At 44.2% G+C, this 23,299-nt stretch overlaps 1 protein-coding gene and 1 pseudogene across 1 annotated transcript; both read right to left on the bottom strand.

Moving 5' to 3' along the window:
• Positions 1 to 1,387: 1,387 nt before the first annotated feature.
• On the bottom strand, positions 1,388 to 12,571 carry LOC129639622 (endogenous retrovirus group PABLB member 1 Env polyprotein-like; annotated as a pseudogene).
• Positions 12,572 to 19,656: 7,085 nt separating this feature from the next.
• LOC129639606 (germ cell-less protein-like 1) lies at positions 19,657 to 23,092 on the bottom strand. The gene has a single exon (XM_055564731.1). It carries the CDS (start codon positions 21,577 to 21,579, stop codon positions 20,074 to 20,076), a length of 1,506 nt encoding a protein of 501 aa, XP_055420706.1. The 5' UTR covers positions 21,580 to 23,092; the 3' UTR covers positions 19,657 to 20,073.
• Positions 23,093 to 23,299: the final 207 nt, after the last annotated feature.

The raw sequence follows: 23,299 nt of genomic DNA on the forward strand, positions 1-23,299 counted from the left end.
TACCAAGGAGCAAATGAAGAGTAAGTGACAATTTAAGCAAGGTCAGAGTTTTATAGGGTAGCAAGAAAGATGTTCTTGCTGTTTTGGATTAGGCAGCAGTTTTCTTCTTTAACTGCAAGTCACAGTTGGAGGTTGTTCCTGGTTGTGTGCTGTTTGCTTGGGGTGATTGATGCAACCTCAATAAACAACAGAGCAGTATTTTCTGAGAAAAGTTTTTCAAGCCTTGTAGCCAAAGTTTGCAAAGTGGGGGAGGTAGAAAGGAAAGGAAGGAAGGAAGGAAGGAAAGGATTGGGGAAAAAAAGAACAAAAGAAAAAAAAAACGAGAGGAAAGGAAAGCAAAGGAAGGAAGAGGAAAGGAAGAAAGAAAGGGAGAAATTGGAGACCTTTCATCATGCCTGTTTTAGTCCTTTCAGAGTCCCCTTGGCCAAGATGAATTCTTTTTCACTGCTGGACCATCTAGAAAAAGATACAGATAGATATAGATATGGATGTGGATATGGATATAGATATAGATATAGATATAGACATAGTATAGATGTGTTCAGCCAGACTCCTCAGGAGCTAGAGTTAAAGGAACTTCTTGAGAAGAGTTGGAAGAGGCTTGATCTTTGGCTTTTTGTTTTCCTTAATCGTGGCTTGAATCATCTGCTCGGTACTGCTGTTTTGATTACATGTGATAAGACTGACTTAATGAGGAGTCACTAGCCCTTGAGGGGAAAAACGTGTAAGGAAGACAGCCCTACTTGGAATCTATAGGAAAAGATGTCCCATCCCTACTACCTGAAGCTGACTCAAAATGTCCCGAGAGGTAGGACAATGTCATTCAGTTATCAGATGTTTTAGTTATCTTCACAGATGTGTTAATACATCAAAAAGCCACAGTACAGGTTTCTGGGATTCCACTGGATTCCACTTGCAGCAGTTTTCAGCAGTGACAGTGCATGTTCTCCCCCTAGTGCCAGAATGATTCCAGTTGATGATGGGAGACAGCCTTTTGTCTGGGAGTTTCCGTATTTATCAAGCAAGTATGCCAATACTTTTAATGGTATCAGTGAGTGGCTCAGGTGAATTCATAGATAATGGCATGGAATACTCAGGCATTACATGCAGGAACTGTGTAATTGTGTGGTCTACAGGGTACCCCTCAGGTGATAGCTGCAGCATAAAATCCATCCCGAGCAGTGAAGAGCCCTTCAAAACTGGTGTTTTTTTCTATCAGCCTCTTCACACAATTTCTTTTCATCATCAGTGGCAATGGATGTTTTTCAGAAGGGTCTACCTGCCCCTAACCTAAGCTGTTCTTCTGGTTTAGAGGATAGCTTACGGTGAATGGTGGCAGATTCGTGATCTCCAAAGAAGATTTAGCTTCGGGACCAGGGACCAGGCTTGATCACTCAAGAGCTTTTGTGGAGCAGAGTTTTATTAAAGTATGAAAAGGGACAGAGAAAGCTTCTGATATAGACATCAGAAGGGGGACAGAGAATGCCCCCTCACTAGTCTTAGCAAGGGAGCTTTATACTTTTTAAACTGGTTATTACAGTAAATCAAAAGAATGTCTCAAGGTTGTAAAGGTCTTCCTAGATCAACTCCCATAATTTACATTTTAAGATGACAGGATTAGAACTAACAGTAGAAAGATCTTACCAGACCCACTCCCATAATGTACATTGTAAGATAACAGGATTAGTCAGAAGGTCCTCAGGAAGGAGAAACATATCCTCAAGCAGGATACATTGTTGTTATGTAATCCTTAGTACAGAGTTTAAGCTGAGTTGTTTTGTTGTACAATCATCAGCTCAAGGCTAAGGAAAAAAAAATGTTTTATGAATAAAACAAACAAACACGTTTGTCCTTTTCTCCTCCTTGAGAACTCCAGACCCCTACCTCCTCTTTGAGAACACCAGATGCTCTCTCCTCTTTGGGGATCCCGGACTTTTATCAACCTACCTAGAAATTGACTCTCTCATTCCCCGCTTTTCTTTTAGGAGAATGATGTTGCCAAGGGAAAGGGGCATCGTTTTTTGTTCCATAACTACTTCCTGCTGTTGAGGGGCATCATCCCTAAATTGTTGAGGCAACATATTCTCCTAGCCCTCATTTTGAGGGTCTCTGATCTAGGGGCCCCAAGTAATAGTTGAAGGAGGCTGTGGCACTCCTAGGAGCCTGGACAGCCATTTGTAAATTAAAAGCTTTCAGACGGTTAGAAACAAATCCAGTTACACAGTTGCAGATGCAGGGAGCAAACAGTAAAAACAGAACAATTAGAATTACTACAATTAAGATAGTTTTCTACCATGGGGAGCTAGTTAACCTTTCCCAAAGTGAGGTGTCTGAAGCTTTGAGAGAATCCATAGCCTGAATCATCTTGTTCATGTGTTTAGTATGTGAGTAGCATTAGTACTCATATCTGGTATATGTGTGCAACTTTGGGTATGAATACTGGCACAAGTTCCTCCTTGTGCGGCTGTTAGAATATCTAAGGCCAATCTGTTTTGTAAAACCGCCTTTCTAATTTGTATTTGTTTAGCATTAAGGGCTGAACTAGCTTTTTGAGAATCTTGTAAAGCCTGTTGAGTTAAGTTAGTCAGAGCATCAACTCGTAGCATAACATCTGTGTCCCCAGAGAGGGGATGGATATTGCAGCCAGATAATCATACCAGTGAAATACAGACCTTGCCCAGCGAGTTTTAAGCTGTGGCAGATCAGCAGGATTCTCTGGAAGCTCTGAAAATATGAAGCCACGAGTAAAAGCTAGACCTAGGGTGCACCTCCCTATCCAGCCAGGGGGAAGCCATGCCCATAGATAAGAGCCACATATCCAATAGGTCCTGTTTGGAGCAAACCAGCGTGACAGAGCGATCCAGTCCCAGTGAGTTCCTGGCGAGGCAAAAGGAGGGCCTGAACTGGAATTGGAAAACACAGGAATGATTACATTGCATATTTCTTGAGGCAAAACCCCCAATTGTTTCCGATCGTTTTAATTAAGTTGTCAGCTAACTTCTGGGGATGGCTCTATTTGTTCCCAGTGTTTGGGAGCATTAGGTAGTAGGCGTCCCTTTTCAGGAGTTAGCCATATGACCTCATCCCATATTTGATAAACATTAGGTAGGAAACCATGAGATCTAGACCCATTTACTTTCTTAATGTTCAGCAAAATAGACATTAAATCAAGATGCTGTACGATCAAAGTTGAAAGTCACATTATAGCCATAGTTAAGGTACAGAGTGTTACACCAGTCCATTTTAGGATTGCTAGATGTCATCAGATTAAAGAGAGGCATCACATGTGATTGTTGTTGGTGAAGATATTTTCACAGAGTTGAAGAAAGTCTTTTCCTTGAAATGGAAAAACCCACCATGGGAACCCTTCAACTGATGAAGAGGGGAGCACTCCGCAGACCCAGCAATTAGACCGATTGTGGAATGCAGCATAAGAATGAGCCCAGGACAGAAAGGCGTTGTCTTGAGGGTCAAATGGCAGACTCGGGACGTTTGGAGTCAGCAGAAGCAGGCCCATGTCGATTGTCAGGCCCATCTGAAAAGTAAGAGGTAAAAGCTTAGAGGATAAAGACGTCAAATGACATTGTTTAGTTTTGGTCAGGGTGCCACTTCTTAACTTGAGTGTGGTGCACCCAGGAATCAATTGCTGGCACCATGACAGCTGTGGGAGAAGAAAGAATAACCTGGCAAGGGCCTTCCCAGAGGGGCTCGAGAGATTGATCTCCAGATCCCAATGTCTTTTTCAAGACCTCGGTGCCTGGTTCAGAGGCTTGTTTGACTCCGGCTGGGTCAGGAGTCACCTCCCAGAGTTTCCGTAATGTCTGTTGAAAGGCTGAAAGCTGCGTCACATAGTTAATTCTAAGGCTGATTCTAATTCTAAGGGTCTATAACAATGTCTGTGCATAAGAAGGGTCTTCCGTAGATACATTCAAAGGGGGACGGTCCTTCCTTTTTAGGGGCAGTCTGAGCCCTCATTAAAGCTATGGGTAGAACTTTAAGCCAATCGTCCTGTGTCTCTTGAGTTAATTTACGTAGATGTCTCTTAATAATGTCATTAGCCTTTTCAACTTTTTCTGAAGATTAGGGTCTCCAGGAACAGTGTAAGTGATACTCGATTCCTAGAGCTTTCGACACCCCTTGAGTTACAGCAGCTTTAAAGGTGGAGCGTTGTTGCTCTGAACTTTAGAGTTTAAGATCCCACTTACATCATGACAAGTCAGTACAGTAAGATTTCGCCCATTCCTTAACCTCGGGCTTTAATGGATACTGCATTTGATGTGGAAATAGGTGAGGGTCTTTGAACTTGATAAGGACAAGAACAGTATTTTGTGCTCGATCCACAGTTCCTCCATCAGCCCACACTTTAGGATTTACATTTTGTTCAATCAATGGGAGAGAAAGAGCAGACTCCATATTCATGACTACAGAGGCCTGGACCTTCCTCAGTCTGTCCCTCCCGAGAAGGGGTGAGGGGGACTCTGGCATGATCAGAAACTCGTGGGAAAACAGCACAGAGTCCCGGTTGCAGCTTAAAGGATGACTGAATATTTCAGTCATAGCCTTTGGCTCATCCTGACAGTCCCATTACAGTAGTGGATCAGGAGGAAAGCAGACCAGGGGCTTCAGTGAGCACAGAGAAAGTTGCCCCAGTGTCCAAAAGAAAGTCGACTGATTGGCCCCCCACAGTTATTAATACCCGGTGTTCCTCGGGTGTCATTAGGACAGGAGCTTGTGTGGGGATCCCTGGGCACCTTCAGTCCTGATTGTCCTGAGAGTCTGACCCCTGGGACCTGTGCCTCTGGGGGCAGTCTCTCCTCCAGGGTGGTCCTTTACAGACCAGACAGGGAGCCAGGGGCGGCTTAGACACCTGAGAGCAACTTCGCTTGAGATGCCCCTCCTTTCCACAGTAATAGCAAGCCCATCCCTTTTCACCTGGCTTCCTCTGGACATTTTTCTCTTCAGGCTGATTCATAGCAGTTTTCATAGCCATCACTAGAGCCTGAGCCTTTTCTTTGGTTCTCTTCTGTTGTCCTTCCCCCTTCTCATATTCTCTACTGCAATATACCATCTGAGCCAGCTGTAACACTGTTTTAAAGACTGATTTGGCCCAAACGCCTGTGTTTGTGACTTACAGCAGATATCTGGAGCCGACTGGGTGACTGAGTGAGAAATCTATCTTTTAAGATCATTTCTCCTCTGCACATTTGGGATCAATGTCAGTAAACTTGTGGAGAGCCTCCCGTAGCCTGTCTAGGAATTTACCAGGAGTTTCCTTCTCTACCTGTTCTATGTCAGCCAACTTAGCATAATTTAGAGGCTTCGTTCGAGCTCTCTTAAGCCCTTCAATAATGCAATTGTCAAAGAGGGTCTACTCCTGTCTCCCTTCCTCTTTGTGATAATCCCAGTCTGGCTCTGCTATGGGAACTGCTTGGCTCCCTGTAGGGAGGAGGGCTAGTTCGTGTTCCCTCTTTCCCCTTGTCTCACGTTCAAGCCATTCATCTCCAAAAATAGTAACTTCCCCCAAAACTCAAGCTCTCGAGTCACGAGTCAGCGTCTGTCCCAAGACATACATTACATCTCTCCAAGTAAGCTCATAAAGTAAAGTGAGTCCTGTAAAGGCTTCTATGTACTTTTCTGGATCCTCTAGTCTCCCAGATCTCTCTTTATCCGTTGTACCTCTGGGTAAGAAAAGGGCTTATGGATTTTTATGGATTGGTTATTTTTCCCAGTGGGGGCCTCCTGCAGAGGCAGTAAGTTGTGTGGCTGTTCCTCAGCCCCTCTAGCTACGCCTCACATACGTTCCGAGGGATAGATTAGAGAAACCTGCTTTTTCTCATCCTCATCCTCTTTCTCGTATTTTACCTTAGTTTTGGTTATCTGCACCTTCTCTACTTTGACTGTCTGAGTTCCCATTGAAACCAGAGTAGTCTGAGGCTGCATTGGAACTGGGGTTGTTTGAACTTCTATCGAGACTGAGGCAACCCTTCCTGGAGGGGTGCCTTGACCCTCAGCTTGCTCAGTTGTGAGCCCCGGATACAGAAGCAGAGGCAGAGTAAGAGGATAGGAGGGAGCTGAAGGCTTTACACCCAAATCTGTACCCTTAGGACTTAAGTCTGGTATATCTCACAGAGAGAAAAAGGGGAACACATATGGCACTTCTACCCATTTCCCTTGTTTTCTACAGAACCGGTCTAGTTGTAAAACAATATCGTAGTTAAGAGACCCTTCAACTGGCCACCCTTGTCTGCCACCCTCCAATGGATATTGTGGCCATGCAGATTTGCAAAGGAAAGTCAGGTGTGTCTTCTTTGTGCTCTGGGGGTCAAACTTACCCCAGGTTTTCAGGACACAATCCAAGGGTATGGGTCTGGAACTTTGAGAGTGGAGGAGGAAATGGCAACCTACTCCAGTATTCTTCCCTGGAGAATCCCAAGGACAGAGGAGGCTGGTGGGCTGCCATCTGTGGGGTCACACAGAGTCGGACACGACTGAAGCGACTTATCAGCAGCAGCAGCATCGGTAAGAGAGAAAAAAGCGGCAACCAGCGCCTTTGCTTCTTTCCATCGGAGGTGTCCCTCCCTGCTCTAGATGGGGGTGGAGACAGACTTTCCACCGAAGCTTTTCCTTTCCTAGACGGACTTAGTCTGTCACTTGCTGACTCAGGCGCCTTCCCTTCAGCCCGCTCATTCTACCATCGAGGCAAGGGGGAGATGCACCAGGGGTAGACCTGATGGCATCCCAAATTGATTTCTAGTTCCATACCACCACGACCTTTGTTTGATTTGTGCTTTTCCTCTGATGCCACCTGGGGTGTAACAGAGTAGTTTCCTGGAATGTTTCCCAAGCTGGCACTGCTAGGGGAAGCATCTGTCTTACGAGTGCCTGTGCACATTCCTGAGTACAGTCCTGACCACAGTAGAAGCGGTGAGTTATAAAGGGATAAACAACAATCAATACGTCCCTTCTTTGTGTCACCACACCAGTGTATGTGACAGCAAAAGAGGTGGTAGAGGGTCGGCCCGTGAGGAAAAAGTGACTTTTGTCCTCAAGCTATTAGGGCCAATCCTTCCAGCTCATTTTCACAGATTCCACAAAAGGAATACCTAAGGAGTTGAGACAGAAGGCACTGGAGAGCTTTCTCCGGTCTGCTAAGAGCTAGCACTACCAAAGGAAGAAGCCCATTGTACTTCCAGTCTGGAATTCCTGACCTATGTTCTTAGAAACCTCATGCTCTCTAGCAGCACTTCCATCCATGTAGTTCAGAGGCACAAGTATGGCAAGGACTCGCTTTTAGGACTCTGGCCCCCTATGGAAGCAGTCAAGAGAGAGACACCGCTGAAGCTAGAGCTTCACCTAGTTCCCAAAGGTGCTGCTGGAGCTAGAGTTCCACCCCGTTCCTGAACATGCTCCTAGCAAGTCTGGGTTCCCCATGACTACCAAGCTTGGGGTCTAAGTAAAAGTACACAGTAATGGCATGGATCACAAGTCCCTTGAAAGTCTAAGATCTGACGGATTAGGTTAGTAGTTCTAACTCCCCATGGAATTACGAAATTGTGGAAGAGACCAGGAAAAGGTGACCAAGAAAGGAAAGTTCAGCCCACGTGCTTTGCCCTTTTCTGGCCACTCCCCTCGCAGGGACGTTGGGTGTCTCTTGGCATTGGCAGGTCGGTATAAACTCCCAACAAGGCTCCCTTTTGGGGGGCTGCCTCAGGCATTACGAGGCACCATGAAACTGCAGAGCAGGGCTCAGTGCTCATTTCATACTCATTTCGGTACGTCTCTTTCCTTCTACATTCACACAGACAGGCACGCCATAGAGTTAGTAAAGTAAAGCAGAAAGCGTGTATACTGAGAAAGCAGAGACTAGAGCTCTGAGTGTGTTTACCTTGTCCTGAAGATCCTGGACGAAGCCCCAAGATGTTAGCTTACAGTGAACGGTATCAGATTCATGATCTCCAAAGAAGAAGATTTAGCTTTGGGACCAGGGACCAAGCTTGATCACTCAAGAGCTTTTGTGTAGCAGAGTTTTATCAAAGTATGAAAAGGGACAGAGAAAGCTTCTGACATAGACATCAGAAGGGGGACAGAGAATGCCCCCTCACTAGTCTTAGCAAGGGAGCTCTATACTTTTTTAATTGGTTATTACAGTAAATCAAACGAATGACTCAAGGTTGTAAAGGTCTTCCTAGACCAACTCCCATAATTTACATTTTAAGATGACAGGATTAGAACTAACAGTAAAAAGATCTTACCAGTCCTACTCCCATAATATACATTGTAAGATAACAATAAGATAGTCAGAAGGTCCTCAAGAAGGAGAAACATGTCCTCAAGTGGGATACATTGTTGTTATGTAATCCTTAGTACAGAGTTTTAGCTGAGTTGTTTTGTTGTATTATCGTCAGCTCTGGGCTGAAAGGAAATAATGTTTTATGTGACTAAGACAAAGGAGTGTCAGCTCAGTTCAGTTCAGTTCAGTCGCTCAGTCGTGTCCGACTCTTTGAGACCCCATGAATCACAGCACGCCAGGTCTCCCTGTCCACCACCAACACCCGGAGTTCACTCAGACTCATGTCCATCGAGTCAGTGATGCCATCCAGCCATCTCATCCTCTGTCGTCCCCTTCTCCTCCTGCCTCCAATCCCTCCCAGCAGCAGAGTCTTTTCCAATGAGTCAACTCTTCGCATGAGGTGGCCAAAGTACTGGAGTTTCAGCTTTAGCATCATTCCTTCCAAAGTAATCCCAGGGCTGATCTCCTTCACAATGGACTGGTTGGATCTCCTTGCAGTCCAAGCGACTCTCAAGAGTCTTCTCCAACACCACAGTTCAAAAGCATCAATTCTTCGGTGCTCAGCCTTCTTTACAGTCCAACTCTCACATCCATACATGACCACAGGAAAAACAATAGCCTGGACTAGACAGAAATCTGTTGGCAAAGGAATGTCTCTGCTTTTGAATATGCTATCTAGGTTGGTCGTAACTTTCCTTCCAAGGAGCAAGCATCTTTTAATTTCATGGCTGCAGTCACCATCTGCAGTGATTTTGGAGCTCAAAAAGATAAAATCTGACACTGTTTCCAATGTTTACCCATCTATTTCCCATGAAGTGATGGGACCGGATGCCATGATCTTCGTTTTCTGAATGTTGAGCTTTAAGCCAACTTTTTCACTCTCCACTTTCACTTTCATCAAGAGGCTTTTTAGTTCCTCTTCCCTATCTGTCATAAGGGTGGTGTCATCTGCATATCTGAGGTTACTGATATTTCTCCCGGCAGTCTTGATTCCAGCTTGTGTTTCTTCCAGTCCAGCGTTTCTCATGATGTACTCTGCATAGAAGTTAAATAAGCAGGGTGACAATGAACAGCCTTGACGTACTTCTTTTCCTATTTGGAACCAGGCTGTTGTTCCATGTCCAGTTCTAACTGTTGCTTCCTGACCTGCATACAAATTTCTCAAGAGGCAGATCAGGTGGTCTGGTCTTCCCATCTCTCAGAATTTTCCACAGTTTATTGTGATCCACACAGCCAAAGGCTTTGGCATAGTCAATAAAGCAGAAATAGATGTTTTTCTGGAACTCTCTTGCTTTTTCCATGATCCAGCGGATGTTCACCACTTGATCTCTGGTTCCTCTGCCTTTTCTAAAACCAGCTTGAACATCAGGAAGTTCATGGTTCACATATTGCTGAAGCCTGGCTTGGAGAATTTTGAGCATTACTTTACTAGCGTATGAGATGAGTGCAATTGTGTGGTAGTCTGAGCATTCTTTCGAATTTCCTTTCTTTGGGATTGGAATGAAAACTGAACTTTTCCAGTCCTGTGGCTACTGCTGCATTTTCCAAATTTGGTGGCATATTGAGTGCAGCACTTTGACAGCATCATCGTTCAGGATTTGGAATAGCTCCACTGGAATTCCATCAGCTCCACTAGCTTTGTTCTTAGTGATGCTTTCTAAGGCCCACTTGACTTCACATTCCAGGATGTCTGGCTCTAGGTCAGTGATCACACCCTCGTGATTATCTGGGTCGTGAAGATCTTTTTTGTACAGTTCTTCTGTGTATACTTGCCACCTCTTCTTAATATCTTCTGCTTCTGTTAGGTCCATACCATTTCTGTCCTTTATCGAGCCCGTCTTTGCATGAGATGTTCTCCTGGTATCTCCAATTTTCTTGAAGAGATCTCTAGTCTTTCCCATTCTGTTGTTTTCCTCTATTTCTTTGCATTGATCGCTGAGGAAGGCTTTCTTATCTCTTTTTGCTATTCCTTGGAACTCTGCATTCAGATGCTTATATCTTTCCTTTTCTCCTTTGCTTTTCACTTCTCTTCTTTTCACAGCTATTTGTAAGGCCTCCCCAGACAGCCATTTTGCTTTTCTGCATTTCTTTTCCATGGGGATGGTGTTGATCCCTGTCTCCTGTACAATGTCAGGAACCTCATTCCATAGTTCATCAGGCACTCTGTCTATCAGATCTAGGCCCTTTAATCTGTTTCTCACTTCCACTGTATAATCATAAGGGATTTGATTTAGGTCATACCTGAATGGTCTAGTGGTTTTCCCTACTTTCTTCAATTCCAGTCTGAATTTGGCAATAAGGAGTTCATGACCTGAGCCACAGTCAGCTCCTGGTCTTGTGTTTGCTGACTGTGTAGAGCTTCTCCATCTTTGGCTGCAAAGAATATAATCAGTGTGATTTCGGTGTGGACCATCTGGTGATGTCCATGTGTAGAGTCTTCTCTTGTGTTGTTGGAAGAGGGTGTTTGTTATGACCAGTGCATTTTCTTGGCAAAACTCTATTAGTCTTTGCCCTGCTTCATTCCGTATTCCAAGGCCAAATTTGCCTGTTACTCCAGGTGTTTCTTGACTTCCTACTTTTGCATTCCAGTCCCCTATAATAAAAAAGACATCTTTTTTGGATGTTAGTTCTAAAAGGTCTTGTAGGTCTTCACAGAACTGTTCAACTTCAGCTTCTTCAGCCTTACTGGTTGGGCCATAGACTTGGATTACTGTGATATTGAATGGTTTGCCTTGGAAACGAACAGAGATCATTCTGTCATTTTTGAGATTGCATCCAAGTACTGCATTTCGGACTCTTTTATTGACCATGATGGCTGCTCCATTTCTTCTGAGGGATTCCTGCCCGCAGTAGTAGATATAATGGTCATCTGAGTTAAATTCACCCATTCCAGTCCATTTGAGTTCGCTGATTCCTAGAATGTCGACATTCACTCTCACCAATCTCTTGTTTGACCACATCCAATTTGCCTTGATTCATGGACCTGACATTCCAGGTTCCTATGCAGTATTGCTCTTTACAGCATCAGACCTTGCTTCTATCACCAGTCACATCCACAGCTGGGTATTGCTTTTGCTTTGGCTCCTTCCCTTCATTCTTTCTGGAGTTATTTCTCCACTGATCTCCAGTAGCATATTGGGCACCTACTGACCTGTGGAGTTCCTCTTTCAGTATCCTCTCATTTTGCCTTTTCATACTGCTCTTGGGGTTGTCAAGACAAGAATACTGAAATGGTTTGCCTTTCCCTTCTCCAGTGGACCACATTCTGTCAGATCTCTCCACCATGACCCACCCGTCTTGGGTTGTCCCATGGGCATGGCTTAGTTTCTTTGAGTTAGACAAGGCTGTGGTCCTAGTGTGATTAGATTGACTAGTTTTCTGTGAGTACAGTTTCAGTGTGCCTGCCCTCTGATGCCCTCTTGCAACACCTACTGTCTTATTGGGCTTCTCTTACCATGGGCGTGGGTTATCACTTCACGGCTGTTCCAGCAAAGCGCAGCCGCCTTTCCTTACCTTGCACGAGGGTTATCTCCCCACAGTCGCCCTTCCTGACCTTCAACATGGGATAGCTCCTCTAGGCCCTCCTGCGCCCGGGCAGCCACAGCTCCTTGGATGTGGGGTTGGTCCTCCCGGCCGCCGCCCCTGGCCTCGGACTTGGGATTGCTTCTCCTGGCCACCGCCCCTGGCCTCGGGCGTGGGGGCGTCAGGTAGCTTCTCCCGGCCACCGCCCCGACCTCAGATGTGGGGTAGCTCCTCTGGGCCAATCCTGTGCCCTCTCGGCATATCCCACTCAATCAAGGGTAGACTCCATTACTGGAGTCACCCTGACCCTTATAGTCAAATTTGCTCATGGCATTCCGTTTGTTCATGATAGTCAGCCTGCTTTGTGAAACTGGTTGAAAGTGAAAGTCACTCAGTCGTGTTGGACTGTTTGCGACCCCATGGACTACAGAGTCCATGGAATTCTCCAGGCCAGAATACTGGACTGGGTAGCCTTTCCCTTCTCCAGGGGATCTTCCCAACCCAGGGATCGAACCCAGGTCTCCTCCACCGCAGGTGGATTCTTTACCAGCTGAGCCACACAAGGGAAGTTCTGCTAAATACATCACTTACCTTGAGGAACACAAAATCGGCTTTCTCTAGTTGTAATACATGATGCTTATTCTCCTGATAGAGGCCGTGCCACAATGAGGTACTATTTGTTATGTAACATCTTATAGAACACCCATATGGCATATGCTAACTTATCTTGTGTGTTCAGGATAATTGCTAGAGACTTTGTGATCTGTTAAACTAAACATCCCAGCAGATCTTGTTTTCCAGAAACGGGTGGGGGAGGGGGGAGGGGTTAGAGAGAGAGGGATTATCCAGTAACAGTCAAGCCAATTTCTTTTAAAAACTCACCAGGAAGGGCTTCTCTGGCGGCTCAGATGGTCAAGAATCTGCCTGCAATGCAGGAGACCCGGGTTCAGTCCCTGGGTCGGGAAGATCCCCTGGAGAAGGGAATGGCAACCCACTCCAGTATTCTTGCCTGAAGAATACCATGGACAGAGGAGCCTCGTGGGCTATAGTCCATGGGGTTGCAAAGAGTCAGACATGACTGAGCAACTCTCTCTCTCTCTCTCTCTCTCTCACACACACACACACACACGAAGAATAACTGACTCCGTATTCATATAGGCTTTGTGAATTGATATTCTCACATTAGGGAAAATAATAACTAGCAAGGTGGTCCAAAACTTGTCTTTGATTCTAACAAAAGTCATGTGGTGCTCAAAGGTGAACCCAGCTGGATTCATTGCCTGGTTTTTATAATCCAAGCCCTTGACTTCAAGTCCTGTTTCAAGGACTAATAATCATTGTGTTTCATTTGATTACTTGTTTTGCAGTTGGCCAATGCATCCTGTCTGGAGTCTTAAATGCACAGCCCGTGTCACACCAGAGTATTCAATGATGCATTCTACTACAAAAGGAGCAGGAGAGACCAATCCATGTCCTACTACAGACTACATTCTCTAAACAAATTCCTGATCATCAAAATCAGAGCAGTGTTGATAATCTAGATAACATGGATTAATGGCTTGTGGCCAAAAGGGGGTACAAAAAAATATCTCTTGACATCCAGGCTAGGACATGTTATTCTCCCATTAGACACTGAAAAACATCTCAGGGAATGCCAACTTCAGGTGAGATCATGAGACCTTGTCACTCTGAGATCATGATAAAGTGAGACAAAACAAAGGCCACTTCGTGATTTTTTTTCCTAAGTACACACAAAAGCAAAATCACTGTAGAAATCACCGTATATCCCTCTCCTAGCTAGTATGAGTGACTGCTAGTTTGGGGGTTTTGTTGTCCCCTTTGCTTTGTTTCTTTGTTTGTTTTCAGCAATTGTAGCTTTAACCTCACTCTAATCTATTCTCTCTATACAAAAGGTTTATTAAGATACTGTCATAGGAATACCCTGTTTTCCTGACAGTATCCAATCCAGATCAAAGCTCTGCTTCTTTAAAACCTCACCCAAATCACCTAAAACAAGCCCACCTCTTTATTTCTTTATTTTTTTTTTTTTGAGGTGGTCCCATTATTTAGTCTTTATTGAATTTGTTAACATATTGCTTCTGTTTTTTTTTTTTTTTCTTTAATGTTTTGGTTTTTGCCTCAAGACATATGGGACCTTAGTTTCCCCAACCAGGGAGCGAACCCACACCACCTACTTTGGAAGGCAAAGTCTCATCCACCGGACCAGCAGGGAAGTCCCAAGCCCAAATCTTTTAACATCCCTTTTCTATCACCCACGTACTTGTGTGGCCCACAGTTCCTTCACTGTGTATGTTCTCCTTCACTGCAAAGAATAACAAACTCAAATTGTTCAACTACAAATGTGTTCCTGCTGGTCTTTAGCTGGGAGGCATCGAACTATCACATCACGTTAAACCTGATGGCAAAGCAAAGCAGAAGACTCAAATGTATTTGATTTATGTATTTATGTATTTGTATCTAAATGTATTTACAATAACCCCACATGCTATTATTTCTAATGTAAGTTTCAGTTTACAAAGACATTTATTTTGTATCCTTTCAACCAGCGATTTCAAGGCCTAGAGACTGAGAAGAGGGCTAGTATACTGGTGGAGATAGTAACAATATGAACAGTAAAAGACCAACCATAAAATATATTGAAAATAGATATTCATGATAGTGGAATGGGAGAAAGAAAGCCAAGGTTGAGTTTTGGACAATGAGTTTGAGATGATGGCCTGACCACCAGGTCAGATGTTGTATGGGCCACAGAAGTTTAGATCAAATTCTTCACATTCAAAGCACAGGGTTCCAAAACAAACGGTTCCTTTGGGTGGCTACCAACCTTCCTCAAGCCCTGTCCCCAGCCTCCATAACATCTCAGTAAGCACAGTGAGACAAATAAGACCTTGATGAGACCCTGTAAATCCAAATGTGACCATTCTGTATGTCTGTTTTTCTAACTCCTCCCCATCCCCACAAACATCACCCACCCCCACATAGGTTATCCAGGCGACCTATGTATTCAGAAGTAGAAAGAAACGTAAATTTTACTTGGAATGACTGATTATAGAACAGCACTATCTAACAGAATTCTCTGCGCTGATAGAGATGTTCCATATCTGCACTGTGCACAGTATAGTAGCCACGGGTTTACATGTAGCCATTGAGCACTTCAAATGCTGCGAGTGAGACTGAATTTTCAATTTTATTTAATTTGAATCAATTTAAGTAATCACATATGACTAGGGGCTACCATTTTTAAGAATATACCTCTACAGGAAGTCTTCCTCACCTGTGGTGGACCATACTCAGCCACTTGCCTTCACCCAAAACATGTTCTTCGTGACCGCTTGGATGATTTTAATTCACTTAGAGTCATCACTCATCATAAAATCCCATGTACTGCAAACATGCTAATCAAAACCATCAGCTGCTTGTAGATTCCTATTTTTGCCATCACCATGTACTATTTTTATTTTTTAAAATAATTGACAGACATCACCAATGTAATGCAGTGTGTTTATGTGATGAATAGTTCTCAGAGAATTAAGGATCTTTTGGGTATTCAAATCTTACCTTGAATCTGCCCAGATAGCTTTTGTTCCTTGCACTGCATCTTATTACCCTGCTAGTCTTTAAACCAAGTTTGATAGTTGAATTTTGCTACACTGTGGAGTGAAATTTATCCTTTGGTGTCTGATCTCAGAATCTAATCATAGCAATTGACATGGAAAACGTGTTCACAGACTAAACCAAACTTTGATCTGCACTGTTAGAACAAATCATTCCCGAAGACTGTTCATATATCAATTGGGTATTGTCTAAATAAATGAGGTAAATTTCAATTCTCTTACCTACTAGGAAAAAAAAAATTGCCACCTTTCTTTAGAATGTCATGAATAGACAAATTTTACTTCTGAAACACAAACACTTGAAGAAGTATAAGTTTCCGCTAACATCCTGGTTATTTTCTCCTTACCAGCATCAGTGTCTTTCTATTTATTTACTCAAATGAGGAAGGAATCTACATTTAGATTAAAATTGGTTGCCTGGACTATTAGTTCTATTTGGTTCCTTTGTAGATCGCACCACCTTTGAGATTTCCAAGTGGTGGGGCAGACTGCTGGCTATAGGTCTGGATTCAAAGAAGTGGTCTGTGCATGGGCTATGAATTTGAGAGTCTATGACATATAGATGGTGCCTGGACTCAAGCAAGTAAACCTTAGAACAGGGGGCAGATGACACACCCCTTTCAAGAGATTTATCTTGAATAAAGGGAAGGGCATCAAGGCCCAGGTAGCTGAGTGGACAAGGAAAGGGTGGAACCTCATGTGGGCTCATAAAATATAAATGTGTGTGTGTGTGTGTGTGTGTGTGTGTGTGAATGTCTTAGGAGTCATGTTACTAGCTGAACACGTGATGACATAAAAACCTTGGATCCTGCTTCAATCCACTTACTTCAGTGTGTGTGTGTGTGTGTGTGTGTGTGTGTGTGTTTGCTGACCCCAATTCAAAAGTTTAAGTTTAATGGCATGATTAAACTTATGTGATGTGCTTATATAAAATACGTGAATTTTGCTATTTTAACTCTCACCAGGCAGTTTCATGTCCAAATTCTGTGGCTGAGACTTGGCAAGTACCTTCCTGTAGACCTTGTGGCTGGACACTCCCTCTTCTTTTTATTTTCCTCTTAAAAAGATGGTTTTCTTTTTCCAGCACATGATTTATCTTTCATCAAAATTTCAGTGTCATCTTTGTGCTGTTTATATATAGACCCTTTCCACAGTAGCATAATTTACACTGGTCTGCTGTCTGTGTCCATCCCACTTACATCCCTGGGGCACTGCTTTCTCCTTCATAAGTCATTGTTTATTTAAGTCTCTTGTGTCTTTGAACACGAATGCTAACCTTTGTCTTCTTACAGCATCTATCTCTAGGACACCACCGGAAGGGAAGATGACAGAAGAGGGTTTGTCGACCGAATTGTAATAACATTTCATTCCTGTCTCCTTAAGACAGGCAGAAGCAGAGATGGACTATCAAAAGATGCAACAGAACCAGATGCAGAAACAGCCAGAGACAGGACAGCCTGACAGAAAAACAGAGATAGCTGGTCAGGCAGGCTGAGAAAGCCCAACAGAGGGACAGACTCAGATATTATACCTCCTCCCCCAAAAGAGACAGGTAGAAAGGCATACACAGAAAGGGGCAGACAGAGACAGGTAGAAATAGATGGAGACAGAGACAGGGAGGCAGAGGAAGCCGGGCACAGACAGGGACAAACAGACACACATTCAAACTAAGGCAAAGAATGATGGTAGCAGACAGAGACAGGGAGACAGGCAGAGGCTGATTGACACAGATAGAAAGACAGAGACAGACAGACTGAGAGACAGAGAAAGACAGACACACACTGAAAGAGAGCCAACAGACATAGAGATAGTGATGGGGAGAGAGAGAGTCAGAGAGAAACAAGGTTGGGGGTGGGGAGAAAGACAGAGACAGGTCGGGACAGAAAGGGAAAGACAAAGACAGACGGATGGAGAAAGAGACACAGAGAGATGCAGATACAGACGGATACAGAAGCACTGGAGAAATACAGAGACAGAGACAGAAACATAGAGACCCAGACAAAAAAGGGATTGTCAGAAACAGAGAGAAACAGAAAGATACAGACAGTAAGACAGAGACAGACAGTGACAAAGATAGGCAGTCTGAGACAGAGACTGAGGTAGACAAAGAAAGAGGTAGATAGTAATTAGACAGGGATGCAGACAGACATAATGGAGACAGAGATAGGGGAAGACAGAGAGAGCGGCAGACATACAGAGAGGGAAAGACAGAGACAGGGATAAATCCTCATCATTGTCAAGGACCACGTGGTATCCCATAGGGGTACATCTCCTTTAGTGTGGCGTTTAGTTTGCTGTTATTTAGCTTGATGGTTTCCTGTAGCGTTACCATGACTATACATTTTGCCCTGCCTCCCCATCTCCCCATGCCTTTACGAAGAGGCTAACAAAATGAGTATCAACATGGGAAAAGGTTTCTTCCTCATCCTGAGCAGTCAAAAAGAAAAGAAAAAAAAAGTGAAAAAATAGAGACAGGTATTGGATAAATTGCCCAAACTGGCAAATGGCAACAGTCAGGGTTTGTGAGAGTTTAAATGTTTAAATGAGTGTATTTCAGCTGTCACTGTTTGTACATTATTGAACATCTTTCTATTGTAAGCAGCAACAAGCAATTTAAGGATTTAAAGCTAGTTGGGTAGGAAAACAAAAGCAGACCTTTCAGTCAAGGTACACTTGTAGCTAAGTAGTCTCTGAATTTCCCAACTGAGGATACCTCTGTTTAGATGACATGGCATCTTGGCATTCAGCTTGAGAAAAAGGAATTTCAAATTGTTTAGAGAGTTTATATAAAGAAAGTGAAATTCTTACCAAAAAAAAAATAATAATAATAATAATTTTTACCTTTCAACTGAATCATGACTTACTCTTCTCCCCAGTTATTTTGAAACACAAGTAAAATGAAGTCTATTGTTTGTAGTTGGTTAGGTAAACGGAATATAAGGGAACACGAGAAAGGGTAGGGGGCTGCAAAATTAAGGGAAAACATCGAAGGATGCAACAGCAGCTTCCTGGTTGAACCATTTCATATAAGTAACTATCATGTAAATATTACTCTAATACTAGAATGTGGGTTTGGGATAACGAAGCCTTTCAAATCTGCTTAAAGAGTAAAAGGAATGAATGAATGGATAAAGTCAGAAGTAATTTGTTCACTGAACGACAATGGGTAAAATCTAATTGGGAAGAGAAACATAAACCACCAGTAAAGAAAATTCTGATTTCAACTAAGTAAAGCATTAAAATCTGGTGACTATTTTTTTTTAATTTAAATTTATTTATTTTAATTGGAGGCTAATTACTTTGCAATATTGTATTGGTTTTGCCATACATCAACATGAATCTGCCAAACACCAATACAGTATACTATTTTTTTTTTGTTCATCTTGTATTAATTTATCACACTCTTTCCAAGCATGTATTTATTATTTATATGGCTTCTTAAATAGAGTTTTCCATTCTTTGACCTCAAAATGACTCAATGGAGGGAATGGGATGGTGACAATTTGTAAGTGAACAGTAATCAGAAACTAACAAATTCAAATCGTGACTAGTGTGCTTCTCCTTTTGTGACAAAAACACTTTTTTTCTTACCCTTTTGATTACCAGTGTGGACATCTCGTGATCCCACTTCCAGATGCCAAATAATTCCCATTATAATTCAAAAGCGTTCCTTTCCAGAGGTTACCAGACCTGTTTTTAAGCGGGAAAGAGTCTTTCCAAGTACAATTCCAACGTCAAATGTTTCTGAAGGGCAAAGGCCATCAACGTGCTTAAAGAGTGCATTCTGGTGCATAAATAATTCACGACTGTGTGCCGCAGAAAAAGTCTGTCTAGTACCGAGATGTCCTCATAGAATCAATCTGCTGCCTTCCACTCCACCCCCAATATAGGGTTGTGTAAGATTTGAGACGTCCTTCTAGGGTTAAAATGCTAGGAAAGTCAAAATAAAGCCAAACTAACATCAGATATGATATAAAGTCAACTAACCTAAGAATATTGAGGAACAACCAATAAAGAGAAGATCATCAGTGTAGCCTGGGTGCGTTCACAGAGTGAGAGATCATGGGAACCAAGTACTACACACTCAGTGGCAGGGAATGGGGAAAGGGAAGCAATCCAAAGGAAGCTAGCGGTAGTGGTGGTAATGAGTGGGGCAGAGTGGCTCTAAACACGCGAACTGAAAGAGAAACCAAACTGTTTCTTTAACGTTCCTTTAATCAAGCTAAAGGAAATGCATATTTTCAAAGAGTTTCCCTAACAGTGGTAGAGTAGGTAGGTTCACAGGTTGCTCTCTCAAGTCAACTGGTCTTTGACTTGGCAGAAATGATGGGAGGGGGCATTGATGGATGGTAAACCAGGAGGACAGGTTGCCACTTTAACAGCACAAATAAGTTCTAAAGGTGTTGGGGGAGCAGGGCTTTAAAATTTCTCCTCTTCATAGGCTCAGGTAAACAACCTCAAGTATTATGAGCTACAGTTCAACAAAGACTCTGACAGAGTTGGGCCACCAGAGGTGGGCAAGTCCGGTTGGTCCCGCAGAAGGAGCTGGCATCTGGACAAAGCTGGTCGTCCCTGACCCCAGGGAAAGAGCTGCTCACCTCTCTGAGATTTTGTTTTCAGGAGTCCTCACTGAGGAAAACGCCCCTCTCTGGGGAGGTACAGGAAATTACAGGTCACATATATGGGGAAAACCACATCTTCGTTCTCCAGATTCACCACCTCTAGCTCTTCATCCTTTCCCAGTGAAAGCACTTGGAATTCTGTCTGCTTCCGGAAAATGGCTCTTCCAGCCCTGTCCAAGGAGGCCAGGCGCAAGCGGAACGCGACCTTTCTCTGCCAGAGTAAGCTGACCCCGAGACCGCAAGATTTCTTCAGCGCGCTGTGCTTGAAAATGATGCGCCGGTTGGCATAGCACACCACCAAGTCCCAGCCGAAGTTGAAGCCTGCCCACCGCCAGGTGCGCTGCGCATCCCTGAGGAGCCGGCCCCCGCACCGCATGCTGGTCCTCTGGAGGTCGGACACGAAGACATCCACGGGCCCGAGGTCTCTGGTCTGCTCAGCCCGGAGGAGGGCAAGCCACTGCTCTTTGTACACTGGGGCCAGCCACGTGGCAGGGATCAGTGCATCCTGGTCGATGATGCGTGCTGACGGCAGGTCGCAGATTATGTAGGCAAGCCGCAGCTGCTGGAACGCTGGCACGAAGGCTCTGCCCTGCTCGGTCTCCAGGAAAGCGGTGCCCTCTGACTCCTGCCTGGACCTGACAAACCACGAGTCGGCGTCAGGCAGTAGGTCTCTGCGGGGGCCTCTCCATGTCGGCTGCAGCTGCAGGAACATCCACTTTTTCAGCGTCGTGTACACATCCATCTCTACCTCCATCACGATGAGCTCTGAAGAGGCAATGACCTCTTTCATGAGATCCAGGCTAATTTCTCTCAATAACTCCTCACTATGCTGGGTCATTAGATTGTCCAGCAGCCACTGAAGACACATGGCCCTGATGTTCTGGAGTCCGTAGCTCTCAGCAGAGCAGTAGTAGCTGCACACGGTCTGATCACTGACCGTCTCCTTCATTACCTCCCCGCACTGCTGAATCAGCTTGTCCAGCTGCAGCATGCTGGCTGTGGCCAGCATGGGGACCACTCGACTGGGTGGGATGAGCACAGAGTTTCGGTACAGGAAACCTAAGGCCTCGTGCAGTGCCTCACAATCAATGTTCTCGTCAGGCATCTGCAACTCTACAATATCCATGGTTGTCTCACGCCACGCACCACTGAACATGCTAGCAAAGTATCCTGACTGGCACAAGTAGACCTTGTGCAAGTTCCACTCCTCCCCCAGGGCACGGATCTGAACATCACTCCCTTCTCCTCTCAGAAAAAGTGTCTTATAAATGGACTCGAATCTGTCTTTTGCTCTCTTCCTGTGGGTCGCTTTTGTGAGCTGCCCTTCTGGGCCTGTCTTCCGCTTGTGGCGCCCTTGACTAGTGGTGGGTCTGGCATTTTCCCTCTCCTCCCCTTCCTCTATCACTGCCCCTGCTACCTCTTCGGCCTCCTCCTCCCCCTCAGGAGCACCTGGCTCCTCTGGGGCATGCCCCACTCTGTTCGAGGGCATCCGACTCTCTACTGCTCCCATGGCTTTTACCTCATGGGTACAGAGGGCAAGCTTCCTCACCAGACGCAGCTGCCGCTGGCACTAGCTCAGCCCATGGTGTCGTGGGATACGGTTGATGTTTGTGACGTCATCTTGGACGCCACGCAAAGCCACGCCCACGAGGCTTTCCCCGACCCCTCCCACTCCCCATCACAGGAGAAGTGCACTCTGTACCAGGAATTCCACTCTGTGTATCTTTCCCTCCAGGGATGATTTCTCTGGGGCTCCCTTCATAGGATAATGGTGGAACAGAGGACTTTGTGTATGAATTTTCCCCATGAATTTTAAGAACATAATTTCCTCTTCCCCATTTGAAATACTTAGTGATCACTCCTTTTTTTGGATAATTACATCTTGGTTCCAGCTCTGTGCTCTATGCACCTTAATTTCTGTAATTATTTTCTTAGGGTATCCCATCATTTGTGGCTGTGAAAACATTTTCTGTGATAAAAGTGGCAATGTTTGCCCAGTCTTTGCTTTTGTCTCTATTTTAGACACCAGCTAAGCATGTAACAAACTTAAACAGTGAAAGAAATGAGGAGGGAATGAGATGGATTTTGATTTTTGAGGAAATTAATAATATTAAATACTGACAAGTGTTACATGCTACACAGATTATACGGTGTAGAGAGAGTCTGGACCTTTCAATGACAAGGAAAGTACAATACAAGGGAAAAAACTTTGAAAATGGTAAGTCTCTCAGGTCATTTGACCTTGCCTAAGTAGAATGTTTGGGGCTTCCCAAACATTCCCAGTGGTAAACAATCCACCTGCCAATGCAGGAGATGCATGGGGCATGGGTTGGGAAGACTTCCTCGAGGAGGAAACGACAACCCACTCCAGTATTCATGCCTGAAAAATTCCATGAATAGCAGAGACTTGCAAACTAGTGTCCATGGGGTCGCCAAGATTCTGTCCTATTCAAATCATGTGAGTAGAATGTTTACACACTTTGAATAGGACAGGATAACCTTAAATCACATTTTAAATATTCTCTGTTAGATGGCTATAGAAAGTTGATAAGAAGGTCTATATAATGCTTCAGGTTCAGTGGTGCTTGGCATGAGACAAACATGAATACTGACTCTAGAGTTGTGACATCTTATGGTGAATGGTGAACAGTGCCGCCAGATTCGTGGTCTCCGAAGGAGAAGATTTAACTCGGGACCAAAGACAGTCTCAGTCAAGACAGTCTCAGTCACTTGGAGCATTGTGTAGATTTTATCTAAAGTGAAAGTGACAGAAAAAGCTTCAGACATAGACATCAGAAGGGAGCAGGAGAGAACCCACCTCACTAGTTTAAGCAAGGCTTTATACACTTCTCAACTAGCTGCTGAGAATAGATAAAAGATACCTCAAGACTGCGAGAATTTTTCCAGACCCTTTCCTCTAACATACCTCCTGGGATGACATCAGCACGAGATCAGCCAGAAGGAACAGGTTAACCCAGAGCTACAGCTGTGGAAGTTTTTACCCAGACCTTCTCCCATAACATATATCCAAAGCTTAAAAAAAAAAAAAAAAAAAAGGCATGTCCTTGAATAAGAGATACTGCTGCCTACGAGGCCTACATATCTATAGGAAAGACTGTGAAAAAGAAAGAATGTTTATCTCCTCCTTAAAGGGGCCTTAGGCTTTGACTCCTTATCAACCTGCCTAAGTTAAGTCTCTCATTTCCCCCTTTTTATTTTAGGAGAATATT

This window comes from Bubalus kerabau, chromosome X (genome assembly GCF_029407905.1).
Source record: "Bubalus kerabau isolate K-KA32 ecotype Philippines breed swamp buffalo chromosome X, PCC_UOA_SB_1v2, whole genome shotgun sequence".
Lineage (NCBI taxonomy): Eukaryota > Metazoa > Chordata > Mammalia > Artiodactyla > Bovidae > Bubalus > Bubalus kerabau.

Bases quoted from the DNA above. Each gene is read 5' to 3' on its own strand.
- LOC129639606 (XM_055564731.1), bottom strand. From the start codon at position 21,579: ATGGGAGCAGTAGAGAGTCGGATGCCCTCGAACAGAGTGGGGCATGCC.